Here is a 19,511-nt window from a genome sequence, read left to right as displayed (position 1 = left end):
CGCGCGCTGACGTCGCACCGGAAGCCGGCGCGGCGTCGGTCTCCCGGGCGTCCGCGTTGCCTAGACGACGGCAGGCGCGGCGGAGCTGGGAAGCGGCGGGTGCGGCGCGCGGCCAGGGACCCCGCGGGCCGGCGGGGAGATGCGGAGCCGGTGCCTGTGCCAGATCTGCACCTGCGGGTGAGCCGGGCCGCGGGCGCCGGGGGGCGGGGAGATGCGGAGCCGGTGCCTGTGTCAGACCTGCACCTGCGGGTGAGCCGGGCCGCGGGCGCCGGGGGCGGCGGCTGGGTTTCTGCGCGTTTCTGCGGGGCAGGCGCCCGGTCCGGGGGCTCAGTCACCCGCCACCCGGAGGGCAGGTGACACGTCAGAGGTGTGGCCCCACGGAGGCGGGTAAAGGGGTGCGATCGGATCCAGCCGCTGGGAGACTGGATGTCCCCCAAAGATTTTTATTTATTTTTTAAATATTTTTTTTTATTGATTTCAGAGAGAGGAAGGGAGAGGGGGAGAGAAACATCAGTGAGAGTCACTGATGGGCTGCCTCCTGCTGGGGATCGAACCCACAACCCAGCCTGTGCCCTGACCGGGACTCGAACCTGGATCTCGGGGATCCCAGGTCGATGCTCAATTGCTGAGCCACGCAGGCCCGGCAAAGATTTTGTCTAAAGAAAGGTGGAGAAGAGAGACCAGCACAGGAGCGTGCAATCCCGGAGCTTCCTGCTCGTGTTGGGCGTCTCTGCGCCTCCAGCTTCCCACCCAGGCCTTGCCCTGCTCCCTTCCCACCCAGGCAGCGCCCCTTTGGGGTCTGGGCGAGGAAAGGTAGCACTGGCCACCCTGAGACCCAGGATGGGCCTGTGAGTCCTGCCTCACAGGCTTCCACCCGTCAACCGTCTCCTTGGCAGCTTCACTGTTGACCCAGGGATTAGCTCCACAGTGGCTAAATAAATATTTTACGTCCCTACCTTCGTATCGTAATCCCCTCCAAAGGGAAATCACTTGCATGCAGATGGGAAGCAGTCATCCCGTGTGCCCCGTCCCCCAGGTCATGGTAAACATCATAAGTGGATGTACATTAAAAGATAAATTAACATGTGGGGTATGAATCCCCAAAGCAGCAATGTGCAAAAATTGGTTAAATTTTTTTTTTTTCTAATCTTTGATGCCCAACCCAGCACCCTCGTTTCCATGCAGCTGTCAGGAAATCCAGTCTAGATGGTTGGAAAGGTCCCCTTTCTTCCAGCCAGTGTACCGGCCGGGGAGCCGAGGCATTGCCAGTGTAGGAGTCTCGCCTGGACTTGGGACACTGGTAATGCTTCCCACTGAATTTCTATTCATTTATTTATTTTTAATATTATTTCAAAGAGAGGAAGGGAGAGGGAGAGGGAAAGACGGAAACATCAATGATGAGAGAGTCACTGATCGGCTGCCTCCTGCACGCCCCCGACTGGGGATGGAGCCAGCAACTCAGGCACGTGCCCTGGCCGGGAATCCAACTGCCCACCTGGTTCACAGGTCTATGCCCAGCCCCTGAGCCACACTGTCAGGCCCACTGAATATTTCTTACCAAAGTTCTTATGATCCTTCGAGGGCCACCCTCACGTTCAGGTTTTTGTTTGAGGCACAGTTATCTCTGGCAAAGCTGGGAGCATCTTGGGCACAAAGCTAGGAGCCACCACTGTAGGTAGGGTTCTTTTTAGACATCTCTTTTGGGATCTGGCCACCTCCTGGGACTCTGATACAGAGTGTGGCAAAGACATGCCCCCCCCCCACTTTCTATGAACCTGTCTTGTCCCCCTCAACTTTTACCTCTTTCCTATCTTTGGGGGACATCTTCCCTCTTCCCCTCGGGGCCCTGAGAAACAACTTTTCACCTGTAAGCGGACGCCTGATTTCACGTCTTCCACGGACTGTTTTCTCAAAAGACAGGAAAGTGTGTTGACTTCAGACAGCTTCTATTCTCTGCCCGGCCAACAGAAAATGTGCCTGACGGTGAGGGTCACCCTTCGGTCTGTTTGTGTTTGTGCAGGCGACATCACTGTCCGCATGGAACCACGAGGATTTATGAAGATTCCGGCGTGTACCACCCCACCACGGAATACCTGGAGAAATACCCCACGTACGGCACTGTTCCTCCAGCTCCGAGCCTCAGACCCAAGCAGGAGCTCCGGGCGTGCCATGGCAAAATGGAAGGGATGACGACATTTAAGTAAATATTGGGAAACTCTCCGCTTTACCTATTTTCCTCCCAGCTCCTCTGGTCTTTAATAAAGTTCTTTAACTCTTTTAAGTCGAACCCTTTCATGGATTCAAGTCGAACGAATCCAAGCAGCAGAAGACTGGCTGAGTCGCAAACCTGAAAAAAAAAAAACAAAGATGAGAATTCAGTCTGAACGACAAGCAGTGAAAAGGGAAATGAGACGTTCTACTGATACGTCTTTACCGGCTGCAGTCTCTTGTCCTCATGTTTTCTGTACTTCAGGCTGCCGGGATGATCTTTGCGAAAGGCAAACCCAATCCTTCCGCCTGCCTGCTTAAAATACTTGCACTTTCCCGTTGTATTTCTTTCTTTTTTTTAGACATATCAAGCTTTTTTTTTTTTTTTCAGGTTGCAATTTTCAAAATTGAATTTATAGGATTTAATACACAACAAACTCCTTACCAAAACCCCTTCGTGGCTTGGGCCCCACTTGCTTCTCTAATTACCTCCACTGCAGTGCCCTTTGTACTCTTACGCTTACGGCCCGCAGGACGTTTTCCATCCCTTGATGGTACCAGGCTTACCTTGCCACAGAGCCTCCCAAGGTACTAGTTTACCTGCCTGACAATTTCCCTCTTCCTCAACCTGTATGTCTCAGCTCCACTGTCACTGTGGGAAGCCTCCGACACCTCACCCAGCCGTCAGGCCAGGCGAAAACCCCCATCAGCTCTCAGAGCATCTTTCTATAATTTATCATGAGTCTCGGTGTTCTGTAAAAGCAGGAACTATGTCTATTTTTTTTTTTTTAATGTTTTTATTGATTTCAGAGAGAGGACGGGAGAGGGAGAGAGAGAGAAACATCAATGATGAGAGTCATGGATCGGCTGCCTCCTGCTCGCCCCCTACTGGGGATCATGTGCCCTGACCGGGAATCGAGCCGCGACCTCCTGGATCCTGGGTGGACGCTCAACCACTGCGCCACGCCGGCTGGGCAACTCTGTCCATTCTTATCTCAGCACTGTTTCCAGAAACCTGGTACAATGCCTACTAGCCCACAACAGGCACTCGATATCTATTCACTGGGTGATTAAAAAAAAAAAGTCCCCCTAAGCCTACAGTTTTCATTCGGACTTAAGCTTTTTTGATGTCTCTGTGTGCCTGTCAATACAATGGGTTGGTTTTCTCTCTCCTGTCCATGGGCCGCTACATTGAAGGCACAGCCTTAGGCACTGAGTACAGAGGCATCGGTCAGAGGTTCCTGCCCTCAAGGACCTCGGACATCAGATTTCCATAATGGGGGGGGTCTTAAAAAAAACGCTCTACGACAACTTCCATTTCCGGCTTTACCAATTTCCATTTCGTTTCCGTCTGCCCTGAGAGTACGCCTCTGGACACGTCGACCATTTTGGGGGCTGCGTCAGCTGAATAAAAGTGCACTTACCCTTCACCGCTTCTTTCCAGAAAGTTGCTTTGGGCTTGGAGGTGTGTTTTCTAACAGCCAGCTAACCTGGCTAGAGAGACCCGGACCCCTAAGCTTTCTCCGTGCCCCCCCTGCCTCCTCACGCCCGCTCGGCGTTCAGCCCGTTTCCCCTCTAGCTGGTGTCGGGGGGCAGCAAAGAACAACTCGCAGGTCTGAAGAGGCCGAGGTACGTGGTTTCTATTGCTATCTAGCCACTAAATATTTACTAAGCCCTTACTAAGTGTCAGGCAGCTGGGACCCAGGGAAGGGCAAAAACCACACGCGCACCACCTCTCTGAGCTCGCAGGCGCTGCACCGAGCGGAGGCGGCGATCAAAACCGTCCCTCAGAATAAGCATAACAGTGGTTTACGTCGAGACGTCTGCGTTTGTTACCTGCCGACGGGCAGGCAGGCAGAGGGCGTCATTAAGAAAGAGCGTCCCGCTGGACGGCTACAGTCTTGAAGTTGGACGAACAAGGATTTTGACAAAGTGGCCCCAGGGGATATGTTTAAACTTCTTTTCAGATCCATTACATTTTCCACCTGAGACTTCCTTCCAGATCAGGAAAAAATTCAATTTCGGGATGAGTTTGTTTATGTAACATCCAGCGGACTCAGGATCCATCGTAACCATGTCCCGAAAACAAAGGTGTCTGGCATATTTATTTCTTGTTTTTGGGATGGGGCACCAAGGAATTCGATTCCTTCTCTGAAAGCAGTTCACCAACCATCACCGCTCTAGGATCGTTGAAAATTCCAATCCCGCCCAGGAAGAATGAGAAACGAGAGGGTCTGCGAGGCCATGCTTCAAATTCGTGTGTTTCAGGTCGGATTTCCGTCCTCATGAAATCGTCCCACAGCCTCGCCACGCCCCGGAAGAGTACGAGCCCAAACCGGGGGAGATGGACCTCGACACTACCTACAAACAGAACTTCGGCTCTTACCAAGTGCAGCCCGTGGCGATAGTCCGGCCTCGGGAGAGACGGCAGGTCAAGAAAGGAAAGCTGGACACCGTGCCGACCTACAAAGGTAAGGCCGCCCCCAAGGGGACGGAGCCCAAACGCGGGGACGCGCGTCCGGCTTTGACGTCCAGCATCCAGTTGCCATTCTGGTGTCGCCGAACTCGGTCCTCGCGGCTTAGGAAGAAAGTTTCTCTCTGTGGTCAAAATGATGTTGGATAGTGGGGGGGAAAAAATGACCTGATTGAGAGTTAAGGGACCCGGATCCCGGCCCCCAGTCAGCCGCCTGCTTGGTTTTCTCTCTCGATACCCAGAAGCACACAAAGGCTGCCTTCCAACCAGCATCACGTCGTGTCGGGCACAATAGGACACCTTTTTTGATGTTGTTAATCGTCACCCAAGGACATTTTTCCCACTGATTTTTAGAGAGAGTGGAAGGGAGGGAGGGAGGGAGGGAGACACACACATTGATTAGGTTGCTTCCCACACACGGCCCCGCTTGGGGCCGGGGATCGAACCTGTTTTCAGGTCAATCCTAGATTTTATGATCACTTTAACAATTAACTGAATTACAGCAAAAAATCCCAACCCGGGAACACAACCGTATCTCCTAAAACCGTCTTCCCCCGCAACGCACGCGTTTGGCTTCAAAACCCGTCAACAGTCAGGCTCCGCGATTCCTTCTTCCTGTGGTGGAGTCGGGTGAATCTCGAAGGGGAAAGTTACACGAATGAAAGGGGGGAGACGGGAAGAGCAAGGGGCGGGTGGGGAGGACAGGACAGGCCTGGTGGAAACCAGAGGAGCGTCCCCTTGATTAGTGTTGAGATTCCCGACGGACATGGACGGGTGCTCGGCAGTGAGAGAACTGGGTCACGATTTTGACAAGAGCGTGGTTTTCTTCAGTATTTAAAAAAGCTCTCTTTCTCTCTCCCCCCCCCCAAGATGATTACAGAGCTTGGGACATTCAGAAAAGCGAACTTTATAAACCAGAACAAACTTACTACCCCCCTACCGTGAAATTTGGAAACTCAACCACATTCCAAGATGACTACGTTCCTCGGGAAACGCAGCCCAGGCAGAACTTCAAACCCAGCAACGTGGCCAAGCGCCCCACGGTCCCTTTCCAGGGGGACACGAGCCACCGCCTCGATTACGTGGCTCACCAGCTGGAACCCAAGTTCGCTCGGCCGAAGGAAGTGTACAGGCCTAGCACCCGGCCCTTCGAGGACCTCACGACCCACCGATGCGCCTTTCGGGGGCTTTTTGGCGAGACCGCAAAAACCTGCCGACCTGCGCACGCCCGGGTGGCCCAGGATGCTCAGTTTGAAGGGAGCACCGAGTTCCGTGAAAGTTTCCAGCCCTGGGAAATCCGGCCCCCCGAAGCCAAGAGCGCGCAGGAGTACGTCCCTCCTGCGGGGGCCATGCAGCTGCACAGCACCAGCCGCCTGGACTACGTCCCCTACCAGGCCCCGCGCGTCGCGCCCGTCCGGCCCGTGTCTCAGAGGAGGAAGGACAAGTTTCCTTTCCGGGGCAGAAGCACCACGCAGGAAGATTTCCCAGCGTGGGAGAGTTCCCGCCGGGGGCCCATCAGAAAGCAGCAGCAGATTCCCAACCCGTCGGGAAAATTCGACGGTCTGAGCACCTTCAGATCGCACTACGTGCCCCACGAGCCGGTCCCCACGCAGAGCTGCAAGCCCTTAAACGCCGCCTTCCAGAGCTCTAGTCCATTCGACGACGTGACCATGTACTCCACCGAGTACACCCCGAAGCAGCAGGAAGTCTGCCCCGCCAGCTACCCTTCCCCCCCGGGCTACGTCTTCGAGACCACCAACTCCCGAGGTCATAAGTTCTTCCGCAAGATCACGCCCGCCGTGGAGGCCTCCTAGCCCGCAAGCCGTCCTGAAGAGGAGGGTGGCTCGGGACGCTGGCTCTCCAAGGGCAAAACCAATGGTTTAAAGTAGAAGGAAAAAAAAAAAATTATGAGAGAGCTAAATACAAATCATCTTTAAATTTTTTAATCAAGAAAACTGGAAGACGTATCACAGGAAATCAGGATCTCGAAATCCATCTTGTGTTGACACCGTCACGAAGACTGCGCTTTCTTTCGTTCGCTCTTCCAAGCCGGATGGCGCTTCCCCGTCGGAGCTACTTTAATCTCCGATGCGCCGTTTAGTTCCATGTCTGCAACCTGCCGCCGCCGATACTTGTGTTTATAATTACGCCGGTTACCATTTATCAAGCACCCTAGAACCGCCTACACCGCCACTCAGTCTCTTCCGAGACGAGAGTCTTCATTTCCCTCAGGCATCAGGCATCTGCTGTGTACGGAGTCGAGCTTCGGAGGCCGCCCCCCGCTGTGTTCACGTCAGCAAGAGCCACCGTGGTGTGACAAGGAGAGGCCCTGGAGGCTGGGGATCAAGGGGTCCGAGTTCAAGTCCCCAGGACATCAGATTCCACCCGTGCCACCCTGGGCAAGCGCCTCGTGTCTCTGAGCCTCGGCGTCTTTCTTTGTAAAATGGCACCTGCCCCGCCTCCCTCGCAAAAATTGTCGGGCGCATCGGATCGCGCGATACGTCGTCGCCCAGAGAGTCAAAGAGCTGAGCGGATGTCAGGGACTGCTAGTCGGTCACCCCATCTCTTCCTGCGCCTGCTTCTTCCGAATCAGAACAGCCACTTCCCGGCCTGGACAGGGGCCGTAAAACGCCCTGGCTTGTGCCAAGCTTACCAGCAGCGTGATTTCTGAGAAGCCGTCCCTCTGAAGCGCCTGAGAAGTTGTCCCGGAGAAGGGAGAGCTTGGGCTGGCGAGGGTAACGGGGTTTGAATGACAGCACTGTTTCCAGGCAGGAGGGAGCACTCGCTAGGGCAGTTTTAGGAACGACGGGCAGCTCTGAAGAAAGCGTCAGGGTCGCCTCATGGCCCCGGTCGCCACGCCCAGTCGCAGCTCAGAACTGGGCTTCGTGTGGCGCAAACTGCACCCTGCTCATCCCAGAAAGAACGCGTTGCCTGTTAGTGCTGAAAATCTAACGCATTAAACCCTTACTACCTGTGTGTGTTTTTGATAAACGACTGCATTATGCGAGCGTATGATTTACCCTAAAGTTTAATCTTTTGTAGCTTTCGATTTGGTTCAAACCATGTTACTTCATTGAGAATAAGCCCATTTGGTTAAACCGTTTTTAATTACTTGAAAGTGATTTGTTTTAAGTTACTTTTGTACTTACTAATATTGTGATGTGTAAGATTTTCTATTTCTCTGCAACACTAATCAAGTATCAATAAAAGGAATGAATTTTTGTGAAGTTGTTTCCGTGCCCAATTTTCTTTGGAAAAATAGAGCTTTTACTAAAATCTTATCTAGGCTCACCTGTACATAACTCGATATTCTTACCTTTTTAACAGGAACTATTACAATACACGCAAAATGGAGAGCTGGGGACCACCGCAGCACCTCACCCTGGCCCATCTCCTGGCGCCGGGCACCCAGGTCCCTCTGTGGGTGGTCCCCTCCCTGTGAATCCACGGGGTTTCCCGAGTCAGTGTGCCTTGGACTCAGGACACGAAGATGAAGGGGGGGGTCTCCCCAAAACCCAGCGCTCAATGTAACAGGTGTGAATACAGAGCTGGAGCAGTAGCTGCGGGACAAGCAGCCCCTGGGGGCCCAGAGCCGGCTTCCTCACGGGGACAGCGGAGCTGAGCCTCGCTATTATCGCTCAGGCTGCTGTAACAAAATACCACGGACTGGGTGACGCCCAACGCAGAGACGTCCGGTGTCACAGTTCTGGAGGCGAGGAGTCTGAGATCGGGTGTTCGCAGAGCCGGCTTCCCTTGGGCCGTGAGGGGGAGTCTGTTTTGCTGGCGTTTGCTCCCTGGCCTGCAGGTGTCCGCCTTTCTCTCCGCGTGGTGTTCTCCCTGTACACACTCACCTGCGTCTGAATTTATATAAAAAAAATCAGTCCTATTGGGGTCCACAGACATAGGACCTCACCAGCGTCACCCACCCTAATAACCACACCTCAACTGAATCATCCCCAAAGGCCCCGTTTCCAAATAAGGTCTCATCGTGGGAGTGAGAAAGTTTGGGGGGTGGGGGTGGGACACAATTCAACACCCTGCCCCCAAAGATGGCAAATAAGCATATGACAAGATACTTTTCCTCTCTCTCCCGATGACGCTTTCCACCCCTAGGAACCTATGTGAGCCTTAGTGAAACAGAAAAATAAAAAGCCGTGGCCGGGTAGCTCAGTCAGTTAGAGCATCGTCCGATACACCAAATTCGCAGGTTCAATCCCTGGCCAGGACACATACAAAAGGCAACCCATGAGCCCAGCCGGCGTGGCTCAGCAGTTGAGTGTCCACCCATAAACTAAGAGGTCCCGGGTTCGATTCCAATTTCAGGCTCAATACCCAGTGAGGGGCATGCAGGAGGCAGCTGATCATGACTCGCTCGTGACTGATGTTTCTCTCTCTCTCTAAAATCAATAAAAAACGTATTTTTAAAAAAATCGACCAAGGAATGCGTAAATGGGTGGAATAACCAACCGATGTTTCTCTCTCTCCCCATTGCTCTCCCTTCCCCACCCCCTAAAATAAATATTTTTTAAAAGGAAGAAAGACGAATGCTCACGTTTGAGGCATCTGAGGTGCACCAGCCACATGGGGTGAACACAGTCTCAACGTCACTGCAAAACAATTGCTTTCGTTTTTCCAATCAGACCTTGGAAACTCCAAGGCCTTTGGCAAATGAAGGGGAATCTCAATTCCGAGACCAGGACTGTTGTCTCTCAGCCTCACCGCTAATCCTGAAGGGCCGGAAGGTGGGGGAAAAGGGGTCACTCACCGATTACTGGTCAACCTCCCGGCTCAGTCCCTGAACCCCTCACACCAGACAACCCCTCACCTGGCTACCACCTGCGGCTACACCTGTTTCCGGCCGTCTCTTTGGGACTTTGTTCCAACCCTTCTTGCCTTGACAGTCTTTCAACTCCCGATTCACAGGACGTGGACGGTGGGGATGCGGGAGCTGAGAGGAATCTCCGTGTGACCTGCCCTGAATCTTGTCACCCACACTCCGGGGCATCGGACCCATCAAGGTTGGCCCTGGACCCATAGGAGGCAGCCAAGGTGACAAGACCCAAGGCTACCAAAAAAAAAACAAAAAACAAACCAACAAAACCCCGTAACGCAAAAAAGCCACCTGCTTCGATAAGGATGCCGCTAAATAAACAAAGTAAATTTATTTCCGAATTACTTAAGGGTCACGAAAGAGAAAAACGTCAATTTCTGTTGTAGAAACAGTAGTAAAACACAGTACACAGGAACGTCCTTCGGGCGATTACGACAAAAAGTACAGTAACAGCGACTTTACATACAAAGGTGAGTCAATAGGAAATTCTGTTAATAAGAAAAATATATGCCCCTTGTCTTTATTACACACTGTACAAAATAAAATATCGCAGCCTTAAGGCGCCGAAGTATATACAAAGGGTATTTTACAAGTGATCTCTCTCTTAATTTAAGGGCCTTCAGCAATCAAGCCTCGATCGATCGATCAGCAACACACAGGCTGGTGTGTCCTTTGCACGTCCCCCCCTGTGCCCAGACGCCACCCCCGCCCCTTACAGCAGTGCCCACCGTAGTGTCCTCGAGGCTGGAGCGCCACAGGCGACCGGGGGGTTCAGGATCCGGCAGAGGGACCCAGCGGGCGTGTCCACAGACAGAGCCAAATGTGCTGCTCACTCACGAGTGACCCGGGACCGCGTCCTGCACAACCCGCCGCGTCACGGGACTTGGCCGCTGCCAGGCCGCAGGCAACATCGGTATGGACAGCTGGGACGGCGAACGGGCAGGGACACTTACTGTGGGACGTGGGGCATCTTAAAGCCATAACCGGTGGGATATAAGGGGAAAGAGCCCCATAAAAATCAGCTTTAGCCCTGGCCGGGTGGCTCAGCTGGTTGGAGTGTGTCCTGTGCATGGAAATGGGTTCGATTTCCAGTCGGGGCACATACCCAGGTTGCGGGTTTGGTCCCCGGTTGGGGTGCGTGCAAAAGGCAACCAAATGATGTTTCTCTTTCACATTGATGTTCCCGCTCTCTCTTTTTCTCTCTCTCAAAATCAACAAACAAATAAAAAATAAAAATCAGCCTTAGAACTTACAATGTAATGCTAGTTCCCAAATTACTTCAGCAGCAACAGTGGCTCCAAACTCAACATCCAGCCCGGCCGGCCTGGCTCAGCAGCTGAGCGTCGCCCTAGGGACCAGGAGGTCGCGGTTCCGTTTCCAGTTGGGCCACAGGCCCGGCGTGCAGGCTCCTGGATCCCCAGCAGGGGGCGAGCAGGAGGCAGCCGATCCATGACTCTCATCATTGATGTTTCTCTCTCTCTCCCTCTCCCTTCCTCTCTCTGAAATCAACAAAAATATATTAAAAAAAAAAAAAATTCAACGTCCACCCTGACACCATCCCTAACACCAGCCTGGGCCTCAATCTAAACTCAACCCAACTCCGACCTAACCTGGCGCGAACCCCAAGTCCCAAAGCCAACTCTAGCCTTAACCCCAACTGAACTTCCATCCTCACGCAGCCCAACCCCAAAACTAAAACTAACCCTACGCGTGTCCACCGAACCCTAACGCCAACCCTCGTCCTAACTCTAACGTCCAGCCAAACCCTAATTCACTTCGGATGTACCGAAAAATCAGCCCAAATTAAAACAAGTATCTACCATAGACCATTTTTCCCAACTATTGTGTTTCCTATTTAGATTACTTTCTTATAATTTTTCCAAAATGAAAAATCCTTAGGGATACCACTTTATGCACAAATTAGGTCTCGTAAGGCTTTGACTTTTTTTGACTGTGCAAGAAAATAGTGCTCAGGGAAAAATCTCATTCACAGCTCGTAACACGTTGAACATACGTCAAAAATCAGTAGAAAAGGTAAACTTTCCTTTGATTTCCAAGATGCCTCGTTGGGTCACCCATCAATCTCCATCACTGTGAAAATGGCAGTGACACTTTCATTTTCGAGATGCCACCCTCCCCCCAAAACTGGGACCCTTGGACCAGTGAGTGTTACAAACCTGGCCAGAGTGACTGTCTCTCTTTCACAGACGAAACTGAAGGATCCATAAAAATGCCGTTAGCGCCAACATGTTACCAACCACTGGCCAGAGCTGCTAAAAATGCAAACGCCTGCCTGGCTGGCGTGGCTCAGCGGTTGAGCGTTGACGCCTGAACCAGGAGGTCAGGGTTCGATTCCCGGTCAGGGCACATACCCAGGTTTTGGGCTCGATCCCCAGTAGGGTGCGTGCAGGAGGCAGCCGAGCATTGACTCTCATCGTTGATGTTTCTCTCCCTCTCCCTTCCTCTCTCTGAAATCAATAAAACATCTTTAAAAAATAATAATAAAATGCAAATGCCTTATCAACCTGCTGATGCCCTAAAACTGGAGAGAAGAGAAAGCCATCCATCGGTCGCTATGTTTCCCGTCTTCCGGGTGCCCTACGCTGTAGCAGCCCACACATCACAGGGAGCAGCCGCCGAGACACCCACGGTGACCCTGGCTACCGCCTGACCGGAAGGCGCGATGAGGTCCCGAGTGCACGGCACGCCTGCTGGGGCGCTTCGGCTGGTCGGTCCTGGGATATATCACTGACCGAGTCGGAATCACAAACCGGCCATGAGGGGCAAACGATGATAGAAAATTTTACCAGAGGCGACCGTGCATCGGCCTGTGTTGGACGGCAGAACCAGAGTTTTTTTTTTTTTGAAGAAATACATTTTTTGGGGGAAAAGGGCTTTTCAACTTGTTTTATCTTCACAGCAGCATTGCGACCCCTGCAAAGGTTCATTTTATCCCACGTGGCACGACCGGCAGCACCTCTGTCCGTAGAGGTCCAGCGAACACAAGTCAAGACGCTTTACGAACGTACAGTAGTAAGTTGTGTCTGTGCAGTTTCCTGTAAATGAAACAAAACAACAACAAAAACATACGTATTTAACACGCAGCTCATCAGAGACCTAGTTAAAAACGCTTTGAGCCCGGCCGGCGTGGCTCAGCGGCGGAGCATCGACCTAGGATCCAGGAGATCGCGGTTCGATTCCCGGTCAGGGCACAGGCCTGGGGTGCAGGCTCCTCGATCCCCAGCAGGGGGCGAGCAGGAGGCGGCCGATCAATGACTCTCATCACTGACGTTTCTCTCTCTCCCTCCCTCCCCCTTCCTCTCTCTGGAATCAATAAAAGCATATTAAAAAAAACCACAACTGTTTGATTTTATCAAAAGCATAAATCGAGATCGCAGAGTAAAGAGAACCAGGCTCTGGTTCGGGGCCGATGCTTTGCGCTGGTCGGAAGCACACTGTTCCCCAGGGACCTCACAGCCCTTCTGGCCCAGGCTGCCCCCTCAGTGCCCAGAGCAGCAATGCTTAGCTTCGGGAGGGTCATGGACCCCTTGCAAAACTGATAAAAGCTATGGAACTTCCCCCAAGAAAAATACATACACGATTAAAATTTTCCATATAACTTCAGGACACTTGCTACCTGTTCAATCCCGTCCACGAATCCCTAAGAGATGACACTACCAGGCACAGGAGAGTCCGTGCAGAGGCTGCCCCGGCTTGTTAGAAGGTGGTCACCAGTGCCCCAGACGCCTACTCGCCCGACTGTTGCGTCTCTAAAGAACCCTGAGTTGCACCCACATCAGAGCAGCTCATCTCCTGATGGGCCCCAGATACCACATCCGCTCCGACTGAGCCCTCAGACACGGCACTGACAAGGCCAGCACCACGAGGGTCCGGTCCGGTCTGAGTGAGGTTTTGGGGGTGGCTGGGATACCTGGGAGGAGTACGTGTGGTCACAGGAAGGCCCAACACAGTGCTGCCAGGAAGCTGGTTTCTCCCGCTGCAGGCAGTGCTTCTGGGCCACCGGGGCGCAGCTCCTCGCGTGGACACAGTCCACCTTCCGGGACTGGAAGCCCCGGCCGCAGGCCGCCGTGCAGGGACGCCACGGGCCGGCCCGCCAGCACGCGTCGCAGGCCCCCGACGAGCAGTTGCTCCCAGAGGTGGACCTGACGTGGAAATAAACAAAAATAACGGAAAGTGGGGAAAGGGGGCGTCACTCCCGGCTGGGATCAAGCCTCTCGCCATATGACGTTTTCAACGTATTCCAGGTTTGACGATCAGGACACAAGGTATCGGGAAACGGGTTTGCGTTTGCTCAGGGTTGACTGTTAGGCAAAGTGGCAGGACGACCGTGACCGTAACGGGGGCAGCGGGTGGCCTCTTCCCGCTGACTTTCAACACCCAGTCACCCTCACTCCCAGACTCCTGGATAGGGAGCTGTTTGGACCTCTTGTGCTATTAAGTCTCCCCCCACCCTAGTCCACCGCTGGTGGGAATGCGGACTGGTGCAACCACTATGGAAAACAGTATGGAGGGTGCTCAAAAAAATTAAAAATGGAGCTGCCGTTCGACCCAGTGATTCCACTCCTAGGAATGTATCCTAAGAATCCTGAAACACTCATCAGAAAGGATATACACACCCCGATGTTCATAGCAGCGCAGTTTACAATAGCTAAGATCTGGAAACAGCCCAAGTGCCCATCAGTAGATGAGTGGATAAAAAGCTGTGGGATATTTACACCATGGATACTACGCAGCTGTAAAGAAGAAGGATCTCGTACCCTTTGGGACAGTATGGATGGACCTGGAGAGTGTTATGCTAAGTGAAATAAGCCAGGCAGCGAAAGACAAACATCACATGATTTCGCTTATACGTGGAATCTAAAGAACTTAAACTGATGAACAGAATAGATTCAATGACATGGAAGCACAGATGAGACTGACGAATGTCAGAGGGATGGAGGAGGGCGGGTGGGTGGAGGGGGAGAGAATAACCAAAGAATTTATGTGCAAATATGCACAACCCAAGGACACGGACAATGGTGGGGAGAGGGACTGGGGAGGGGGAAGGAACGGGGTGGAACGGGTCATTGGGGAGAAAAAGGGACATCTGTAATAGTTTAAACAATAATAAAACTTAAAAAAAAAAAGGTCTCCCCCCAGCCGGCGTGGCTCAGAGGTTGAGCATCGACCTGGGATCCAGGAGGTCAGGGTTCGATTCCTGGTCAGGGCACAGGCCTGGGGTGCGGGCCCCTCGATCCCCAGCAGGGGGCGAGCAGGAGGCGGCCGATCAATGACTCTCATCACTGATGTTTCTCTCTCCCTCCCTCTCCCTTCCTCTCTCTGAAATCAATAAAAAAAACACATTAAAAAAAAAGAATTATCAGCCCTTGTGCATACACGTTCCAGATGCTTACTGAGGCTTTTCTTTTTAATAGCAAAAAAAATCCAAACCATCAAGTGTCCACAGCACTGAAACGAAGTGATTACTGAGGACAATTTGAAAGAATATTCCGAACCTTAATGCATTACGATGGGGGAAAAAATGTCTATAACGCATAAGCAGAAAAGGCAAAGTTTCCAGAAAAATACGCCCGGTATGTTCGAAAGAAAGCTCAGCCCACGTGTGGGTTTCGCTGCAAATCCGTCTCGGGGGACGCAACGGAAAACATCTGCGTGGCACACATCAGTCTGCCTGTGGCCTCTACGCGGGAAAAGCGGGAAGCGGGCTTGTCTGCCGAGAGCGAAGGCGGCCGTGCCACACGTTTTCCCTTCGGGGAGACAGGCTCCGGCCTGACCTGGGTTGTGAAGGAGGAACCGAGAGCAACATCCCGAGCGTCTCCTACGACCCGGGCTGCCTGAGCTCACTGATCAAAACGTCCCAACCGTCAACTACACGTAATTCCCCATGTTGCAGAACAGGAGGTAGGGAGCCCGAGGTCAGGCGATAAGAGGAAGAACTGTGGCCCTGACCGGGGGGCTCAGCTGGTGGGAGCGTCACCCCGTATACACCAAAAGGTGGCGAGTTCGAGTCCCGGTCGGGGCACAGACCCAGGTTGCAGGTTTGATCCCCGGTTGGGGCGCGTGTGGGAGGCAGCCAACTGCTGTTACTCTCTCACATCGATGTTTCTCTCTCCCCCTCTCTCTCTCCCCCTTCTGCTCTCTCTTAAACAAAAAAAATATATCAACTTAAAGAAATAAATTAAATAAATAAAATCTCTCAACTGCCCCCGTCGTGAGCCCTCTCAGCTCTCTCCCCACGTCCCGCTGGCTGGGGTACAGGCCTCGGAGACGGAGGTGACACCAGACACAAGGAGCCTGGGTCTCGCGGTGACTTCACGGAGCAAAGCTCTGACCACCGACCGGCTGAGACTTTTATACCAGAGAAAAGCAAACTCCTATCTTATTTAAGCCCCTTGACGGGGTAAGTTTTTATTTTCTGCTAAACCACCCCACCGATATCCTCATCAAACCCATTTCTAAAGAGGAATCAAGCTGTTCGTGGACAACGCGAGAAGATTGCATCTGTCAGCCTGAGTGAAACATCACTAGGCTTGATCAACTTTGTATATATTGAGTAAAAAAATACCCGTCTATTCTCAATGCTCCTCTGTTTTTTCTCTCTGGGGTGTCTCTCTCTGTATGTTTCACATCCACGCGGTAATTATCAATGGGACGCATTCACTCCCATTTCGGTATAACGCACACTACTGGGGACGGGGCTACGAGAAACCAGTTCACTGGGAGCTGTCAGTTCGGAGAGGCTGTCGCCGGCGGGGCCTGAGGCGGGAGGGCCTGCGCGGCCCGCGGCGGGGCCGGTACCTGCTGCTCCGGTCCTCGCAGTCGCCGGAGCCGGAGCTGCTGTGCGGACAGACGACGGGATGCTGCTGCGTCCTCGCAGGGCGGCCCGGGCACCGTCCGGGACACTGGAACGAAGCACAGAGCGGGGGCCCGACCCGGTGAGCTCACGCGTGCTGTCCGCAGGCCGGGAAGAGGGGTCTCGGCCCAGCCACCCCGACAGCGCCTGATCTCGGGCTTCCCAGCCTCCAGAACCGTTGAGAAAAGAAACGTCTGCCGCCGCCCGGCCGGCGCGGCTCAGAGGCTGAGCATCGATCGATGAACCAGGAGGTCGCCGTTCGATTCCCAGTCAGGCCACAGGCCCGGGTTGCGGGATCAACGCCCAGCAGGGGGCGAGCAGGAGGCAGCCGATCAATGACTCTCATCGTCGATGTTTCTCTCTCCCCCTCTCCCTTCCTCTCTCTGAGATCAATAAAAACATATTCAAGAACAAAAACCCCAACAACATGACAACCACGAGCTCTGTGAGCTTTACCTGGCCCCCTGGCTCCACGACGCACAGGTGGCCGGAACACGGTGTTCTTCCGGGAGGCCTGCCTGTGGGGTCACACGCTCCCGCGGGCATCACCCACACGGCGCCGCCGGCTTTTGTGCGTTTACACGTCACCCGCCGGACGCGGAATCCCTTGCCGCAGGACACAGAGCACTCGGACCACGGGCTCGCGAACCACCTAGGGACAGAAGCCGCAGGAGCTCAGTGAGGGCCGGTACGTCAGGCCGGCGTCTCAGCGCGGGGAGTGACGGAGTCAGGAGGGAGAACGGCTCATCTCATCCGAGAAACAACAACAACAAGGACCAGTGTCGACGGAGATCAGACAGCCAGGCTGGAAGAGAGAAGGGACGAGACGGAACGACAGCCCCGGCCCAAGCACGGAGGGGCCTCGAGTCCTTCCCTTACTTACTTACCGGGCAGCAGATATTTACTGAGCACCTATTATGTGCTGGGCACTATTTCAGACATGGGGCAGGGGGCACAGAATCATGACGAAATGGTGCTTTAAAAGATGATTCTGCTCAGAGAGTGGAAAAAGCTCTCTAGGGAGGGAGGCTCCTGGAATGGCCCCCGTGAGCAGGACGATGGCGTGGACCCCGGGGTTACTGTGGAAACGGACGAGAGTGGATGGACGGCCGGGAGAGAGGGAGGGGAGTCTAGGAGGCACTGGGGACGGATCAGGTGTGGGGGCGAGCATTAGATTGAACTGTGCTTTTTTTTTTAAATATGTTTTTATTGATTTCAGAGAGAGGGAGGGAGAGGGAGAGAGAGAGAAACATCAATGATGAGAGTCATTGATTAGCTGCCTCCTGCTCGCCCCCTGCTGGGGACCGAGGAGCCTGCACCCCAGGCATGTGCCCTGACCGGGAATCGAACCCCGATCTCCTGGATCCTAGGTCGACGCTCAACCTCTGAGCTAAATGGGCCGGGCAGGGTGCTTTTTAAAAACAAGCCAAAACCTGGTACTGATGAGACCAGAATCGTGGCCACACATACCTCGAGGGGCAGTCCCGGCTGGGACAGGGCTGCGACCCGGCCAGCGGCTTCTGCAGGTGACCGCACAGGGCCTCACTCACTTCCTGCCCGTCGGCCATCACACACTGGGCTCTCTGGACGCGGGTTCCCGGGCGGCCACAGGTGACAGGACACGATGTCCAGTTGCCAAGCTTCCAAAAAGGCTCTGCGGGAAGGAGAGGAAATGTCACAACAGCGCCGAATGAGAAACGATCCCGGGCTGGACAGGACAGGACGCGGCCCAGGACCACCGCAAGGTGTTATCTCCTGAGCCGCCTGTTTCTCCGAGTAGCACAGAGAGAGAGAAAGCAATCTCGGAGCGCAAGGGGGGTCCTTTAAATCTCATTTCCCCTCAACGAACTCACTGCAACAACTGGAGGGAATGGTGGCCAGAGTGGGGCCCTCGGACCACAGCCTGGGAGGGGGGCTACTGTGGGCCAGCTGGGTCCGCCAGAAACACCCCAGCCAGGGGGGGAGGCGCGCGGGAGCCTCCGCAGTGAGGACAGGAGAGGGTGGCCTCTCAGGGGTGCTCCAAAGCGCATCAGGCTGAGAAACGAAAGGTGACTTAGTGGGAAGGTTAAAGAGGCATTTCCATCCCGCTCTGTTTATATACATACATATATATATGTTTTTATTGATTTCAGAGAGAGGAAGGGAGAGGGAGAGAGAGAGAAACATCAATGATGAGAGTCATTGATCAGCTGCCTCCTGATCGCCCCCTGCTGGGGATCAAGGAGCCTGCAACCGGGGCCTGTGCCCTGACCGGGAATCGAACCAGCGACCTCTTGGTTCATGGGTCACACTCAACCACTGAGCCACACCGGCTGGGTGGAGTGAATTCTTTTAAAAAAATGTCTCCATATGTGAAAGGTACACGTTGAACCAGAGAAGACGGAGGGGCCGAGGAGTGTAGAGGGGAGAGGGAGCAATGCCGGGACTCCCCGGCGAGGGGGGAGTCGGGGTCAGGTGTCGAGGCCGAACAGGAAAGGCTCTTGATCCAGGGCAGGACGTTCATATCCCAGGGTGGGTCCTTAGGCCGAAAGTCACAACCGTCTAAGAGAAGAGCAGCTCTGAGCTAATGGTTCAAACCGTCTCCTGCCCTTGTTTACTCCTTGGCTCCGGAACCAACAAAGCGGGTCCTACATCGGACGGGAAGCCCGTGAGCTGGACAACCCTGAGCTGGACACCTACCCAGCAGGCGCAATACAGAGGCCGCCGCGGCGTTTCCCAGAGCGTTGGTGGCTCTGCAGACATAGGTTCCCTCATTGTCCAGGGAAACGTTCCGCACCCACAGGGACCCGTTGAGAAGCACGGAGACGCTGTCGCTCAGAGGCCCTCCTCTCTTCGCCCACCTCACCGTGGGCCGGGGGACACCTGTGGAATGGAAACGAAGATGATGCCAAAGGCAGATTCCTTTAAGAACAAGGCTCGTGCCCTGGAAGGTTTGCTCAGTGGTTAGAGCATCGGCCTGCACACTGAAGGGTCCCGGGTTTGATTCCTGCCAAGGGCACGTACCTCGGTTGCAGGCCCGATCCCCGGCCCTGGTCGGGGCGCTTGCGAGAGGCAACCAATGGATGTGTCTCTTGCACATCAATGTTTCTCTCTCTCTCTCCCTCCCTCTCTTCCTCCCACTCTCT

The 19,511-nt window shown here is 53.8% G+C and overlaps 2 protein-coding genes across 2 annotated transcripts in view; one reads left to right on the top strand and one right to left on the bottom strand.

Moving 5' to 3' along the window:
• Window positions 1-37: 37 nt before the first annotated feature.
• On the top strand, window positions 38-8,011 carry SAXO2 (stabilizer of axonemal microtubules 2). The gene is made up of 4 exons (XM_081124714.1): window positions 38-177; window positions 2,021-2,200; window positions 4,477-4,679; window positions 5,552-8,011. The coding sequence occupies exons 1-4, from the start codon at window positions 140-142 to the stop codon at window positions 6,493-6,495; spliced, it is 1,365 nt and encodes a 454-aa protein (XP_080980840.1). The 5' UTR covers window positions 38-139; the 3' UTR covers window positions 6,496-8,011.
• Window positions 8,012-9,829: 1,818 nt separating this feature from the next.
• ADAMTSL3 (ADAMTS like 3) overlaps window positions 9,830-19,511 on the bottom strand; it is a 67,315-nt gene continuing 57,633 nt past the window's right edge. Inside the window, exons 24-29 of the mRNA XM_081124712.1 lie at window positions 19,066-19,248; window positions 17,857-18,040; window positions 16,843-17,038; window positions 16,332-16,435; window positions 13,444-13,675; window positions 9,830-12,568 (exon numbers count right to left, since the gene is read on the bottom strand). Of these exons, the coding sequence (XP_080980838.1) occupies window positions 12,530-12,568; window positions 13,444-13,675; window positions 16,332-16,435; window positions 16,843-17,038; window positions 17,857-18,040; window positions 19,066-19,248 (938 nt within the window). The 3' untranslated portion in view covers window positions 9,830-12,529. The remainder of the gene's footprint in view (window positions 12,569-13,443; window positions 13,676-16,331; window positions 16,436-16,842; window positions 17,039-17,856; window positions 18,041-19,065; window positions 19,249-19,511) is intronic.

Source organism: Miniopterus schreibersii (assembly GCF_964146895.1).
Source record: "Miniopterus schreibersii genome assembly, chromosome: 22".
Lineage (NCBI taxonomy): Eukaryota > Metazoa > Chordata > Mammalia > Chiroptera > Miniopteridae > Miniopterus > Miniopterus schreibersii.
The sequence above is the reverse complement of the archived record's forward strand: the minus strand, read 5'-3'. Positions and strand labels throughout refer to the sequence as shown.